Raw genomic sequence first — 5,000 nt, 5'->3', positions numbered from 1 at the left:
CCCCGAAAGGTTTAATTTTTGAAAGATAAATTCGGTTAGGTGTGACAAGGTCATCTATATCTGCCCTGTCTGGATCCAAAAAAATCTGTGCTTACTAGTCACATAAATGTGTTTTGTAGTGGCTTGGTGGATGGGTCCATACTGTTTGTTCTCCTAAAGAATAGATCTACTAGGAAATACTTTGTTACATCAGTTGAATTAGTTACATGTATCTATCAATAGCTTATTTACTAAATACCATGATAGTAACCTGTGGGATTTTTTAGGGTTTAAGTTACAGTTTCTTAAATTTCTTTTTTTTTTTTGTGGTTGTATTAATTTATGTATTCCTCCCCCCACCCCCCGATCTAACTCAGGACCTTCTGCTTGTCAGATAGGTGCCTACGCTGCTGAGCTATCTCCCCAGCCCTGTGGTTGTACTTTATTACAGCATCATTAATGAGTAACACTTGGGGGGGATTTGTTTATTTATTTGTTTGTTTTTAACATTTTAGTTACAGAAGAATGGTCTGAGAAAAAATGGTATTTTGAAAAATGGCCTGATCTGTGACTTCAAGTTTGGACCCTGGAAAAACAGCACTTTTAAGCCTACAATTGAGAATGACGACACAGAGACAAGCAGCAGTGACACGTCAGATGACGACGAGGTGTGAAGGATTTGCTAACAGCTTTAGAAATTTTAGTGTGATACATCTCTCATGCAGTTTGGGGTGAATTGTAAAAAATGAAGAACTATAATTTATGTAGTGAAATACCCCATTAGAAGATGATTTTTTGGGGGACTTCAGTATGAAGAAAACCAAGAATATTGTGTTGGGCTGTGTTGAACATTATTTCTTTGTAAATGAATGTTGTAGAAATGAGGACTTTGGTTGATCCAACATTGACTTTCTTCATCACTGCAACATTTCTCTGACTAGCAATGTGACGATGTAACAAATGAGACTTTCTCATTTAATAAAAAATTGTGTAATGTTTTGCAAAGCTTCTGTCTTAAAATGTCCAGGTCTTAAGAAAAAAAGGCAGCTTACAGTTTTGCTTGCAGAGTCCTATCTTTTCGTACAGTGGAAATCTTCAAGTCCACCTTGTGCGCCTCCTACCCACTCCTCAAAAAAGAAAGCAAAAAAGCAAAAATGAGAAGATAGCATGTTGGCTAAAACTGGAGCAGAGTGCACTGAAACATTCATTTCCTGAACTCAGCTGTTGTACTAGTCACCTTTTAAAACAAATCCCTCTTTAGCTATTTGTAGTGCCCTAAGTGTTACAGGAGAGACTTTCCACACTTGGTTCCAAAATTTGAAAGGTGATTTTTAAGAGCTTTAAATATTTGAGAATGTGGTCAGATCAGGACTTTCAGAGTTGATGAAAAAGTCTTGTGGGAAAACTTATTTTGATAAAATTATTACACATGCAGAAAAACTGATCACACTGACTGGATATGTCCACAACATGGAAAATAAACTGGATTTTCAGAATATTGTTGTTCTCCGTAGTGTTCAAGGTATTAGTTTCTGAATATAGCATGCATTTCTTTTTATACTTTCTTCATTAAAGGTGGTTACTTTATATGTTAGGAGAAGCAAACTATTCACTGCACAAAGAATGAATTTTGACCATTTTCAATTGGATGTTAATTTTATGATTGTATCTTTTACTACTGACTGGAAGAGTATTTTAGCTCTGTTTGTATTTTGATTTTTCTGGCTTTGTTTACCCTCCTTTGCTTTTAGCTTCCTCTTTCCTTATCCCCATGTACCTACTTACCCAAGAGCATACATGATCTTAGAGCAGAAACATTTGGGGTTTTATATATTTCCTAAGTAAATACAAGAGCTGGTTAGATATTTTTTAAATTGTGTTTCTTAGCAGGCTGTGATAGTGTTTCTGTTTCCTCATCAGTATCTTGCCCAGATTCCTCAGCTTGCACCATAAGCTGTGCTTTTGTTTTTGATGTTTTTGTTCTCACTGAGATTGATGATGATCAGGAAGTAAGAGACAATAATACTTGCACCCCTTTAAAATTTTGAGGATAAATTAGTAACAGCATGTGGTAGGTACATCTTAACTTGTAAAATAGGCTTTTTATTATAAATGCACAGTTTGCTATACTCCATTCTAATCAGCTCGAGTTAAATAAACCTATAGCAGTGACAGAGAACCTTTTGAAACTTTCATTAATGCATACAGCCCACTGAGAGGCACAGTATAGGTTCCACCACTACTGACCTAAAGCATGCTTTGACAAGATGGTTGGCATCACACATTGTATATCTTGGGAGTCTTTATTATAAATTCCACAGTTTGATTAATAGACTGGTGAAATCTTATCACAAGCAAGCATTTTTTTTTTTTACTAAAATAATTTAGAGATCTGCAAAACATTTAAATTTAAAAATCTTACTGAGTTTTTCAATTTCATAGATTTAAAAATTTTTTTGCCATCTTATAATGACAGTTCTTTCTGTTTTAATCCCATTAACCTGCAGTTAACTATTGTATTTCATACAGAGAGCACAGACATAGATGTGCTCCTTTCATACCCTGGTAATTTGTATGGCAGTGGGGAAGGGATGAAGTATGGCTCTATGGAAGGACATTTACTGTTGTACATGTAAAGTACAGTGGTATAATTGCATTTGTTAAGTTTTGGCATTAAAGGGTTTGCTTACTGGGCAATAGAGCTATATATATATGTATTTTAAGAGTATTTAAAATCAGCATAGCTTTAATTGTTTAAATAATGATCCACTGATTAACACTTTGGACTAGATCGTTAGATAGGTAGCCTACAAGTATAGAAACTAGTTGAGTTGTACAGTGGTACCGTGGTATCACTTTAGTATGAAATTGAACCAAAAATTAGGCCATGTTGTTTGATACAAAGTACTTTCTGACTGTGTCAAACGTTTCCTGTAGCAAAATTTTTAACCACTTTGTTGAGGTGTATAAAGTGGCACAAGAAGGTACATGTACAGTTTAAAATTGCTATTTTGACCCATAAAATCACCATAGTCATGGTAGAGAACGTAGATATTCTTTAAAATTTCCTTATATTTGTGTTCTTTTTGTGTTTGTTTGTGTGTGTGTGTGAGAGAGAGAAGATTACACTACTGTAGTTTAGGTAGGCCTTGAACTTATTATGTAACACTACATAGTCCAGGTTGTCTGTGGACTCATGCCTCAGCCTCCCAAGTGCTGGGATTACAGGTGTGCACCACCACACCTGACTTCTCGTTCCTTTTTAAATCTCTTCCTCTCACTGTTCCCTAATTTTTATATAAATTAAAATTAATAAGTAATTTTTTATGGTAATTTAGTTCAAAAAGTGTTTTGTTAGATGTGTTTTTTTTTTTTTTTTTTTTTTTTTCCAAAACTGAGGATTGAACTCAGGCCCTTGCACTTGCCAGGGAAGCGCTTATTCCACTGAGCCATCTCCCTGGCCGGCCCCTGATGCCCCAAAATTACCCTAACCTGACAACAGATTTTACTTGCATGTCCCATAATAATATCTTCCAAACTTTATAAAAGTTATTTTTAAAAAGTTTTGTTAGAATTTAGGTAGCTAGAAAAGGTACATACTTACGAAAATTTTTTATGAGGTAAGATTTGTAACTTAGTTTACACCATAAGGAATGTGTTGCCAAACACTAGCTGTCTCTAGCCAGATACTTTGATAACATCAGGATAGTTCAGGTTGCCTGAGGTTCCGTTGGTTCCTTGGCCACTGAGATGATAGGCAGCGGGTATTTCAAACAGCAAAATGCCTAAAGCCTTACAGTGGTACAGTGCTGCTTGTGTTCTTTCCTTGTTTTAGGCAAGGCTAAACTAGGATTTCATACTAATGATGGGACTCCAAGGAGAGTTCCAACTGATTATTTTTTATCCCAAAGAGTTTATTTTTATCAGTATATGATTGCTGTATATGATGATTATATTTATTATGGGGAGTTGGTACATGTACATAACACATCTGAATTCTTTGTACCTTTCTCTTCCCATGAGCTGTGATTATTTTAATGTAAGTTTTGTAGTTCAGGACTTGGGAATGTATGATTCAGTAATTACCTAATTGAAATCATTTTCTAGTAAATTTTTATTGATGAGATAGAACTTGTGCAAGCTAATTGTTCATTATTTATCTTGTCAATTCAGCCCACGTACCTTTGAGAGTGTTTTTTAGAAACACTGTGGCCCAGTGACTGAAGTGATAATTGTATCAGATCTTTAGATGTTAGGACACTGCTGCATTGGACATTGTGATATATAGAAGCACCTATAGTTGTGGTTCCCAAATTACCTGTATACTGTTGCTAGGGAGTTGAATAACTAGTGATGGCTTTGTCACCCTTTTCAGAGATGATCAGACTGGGTTTGGGGTGTAGGATATTTAAAAATCTCCCTGGTGGTTGTAGTGCATTGGCATCTGGTATGTTGGACTAGTTACACCTGGTGTGAAACCTGTCTTTGCCCCTTTACTAGCTATCACCTTAGTCCTGATACCTGGTTTCTCTGGAAATTATTTTGTGGGGTTGTGGATAAAAACAAAAACCGCAAGATGTATAAATTGTATCCTATGGTAGGTGTTTAGTAAATTTCAGGGATTATTTCACTATTATTTTGCACCATGTCACTTAGCACCAGTGACTTGTACTGTGTTTTTAAAATTACATAAATATTATTCTAAATGGTTCTAAATGATTTGAGACAATCTGAGTTCTTACAATTAAAACTGGCTTGTTTCATTTCTACTTCATTTGTCTCTATGCTGAATTATGAACTAAGCTTAATCTTGTTTTTTACATTTGAGATTTAGTGATTTTCTAAAATACGATACTGATGTTAATGCTGACATTTTTGTGAATTATTTAGAAGGATGTTCCATACTTTGATAGAATAGCCTCAGGCACATCATGTCATCCTTCTTGTGGCTATAAGCACTACAGTAAGGTTAAAATAGTTTTGTTTTTCACTTTCTACGTTCACTTTAAGGTTCTTTATGA

At 35.1% G+C, this 5,000-nt stretch overlaps 1 protein-coding gene across 5 annotated transcripts in view; it reads left to right on the top strand.

Moving 5' to 3' along the window:
- Positions 1-1,477, top strand: part of Gpbp1 (GC-rich promoter binding protein 1) — a 65,044-nt gene extending 63,567 nt beyond the window's left edge. For all 5 annotated transcript variants that reach the window (XM_023708612.1, XM_004623083.3, XM_004623081.2 and 2 more), the window contains one exon: positions 495-1,477. In XM_023708612.1, coding sequence (XP_023564380.1) covers positions 495-653 — 159 coding nt within the window. In that variant the 3' untranslated portion in view covers positions 654-1,477. The remainder of the gene's footprint in view (positions 1-494) is intronic.
- Positions 1,478-5,000: the final 3,523 nt, after the last annotated feature.

The sequence above is a fragment of the Octodon degus genome, unplaced genomic scaffold, assembly GCF_000260255.1.
Source record: "Octodon degus isolate 3935 unplaced genomic scaffold, OctDeg1.0 scaffold00001, whole genome shotgun sequence".
NCBI lineage: Eukaryota > Metazoa > Chordata > Mammalia > Rodentia > Octodontidae > Octodon > Octodon degus.
This window is presented reverse-complemented; position numbering and strand designations above follow the sequence as displayed.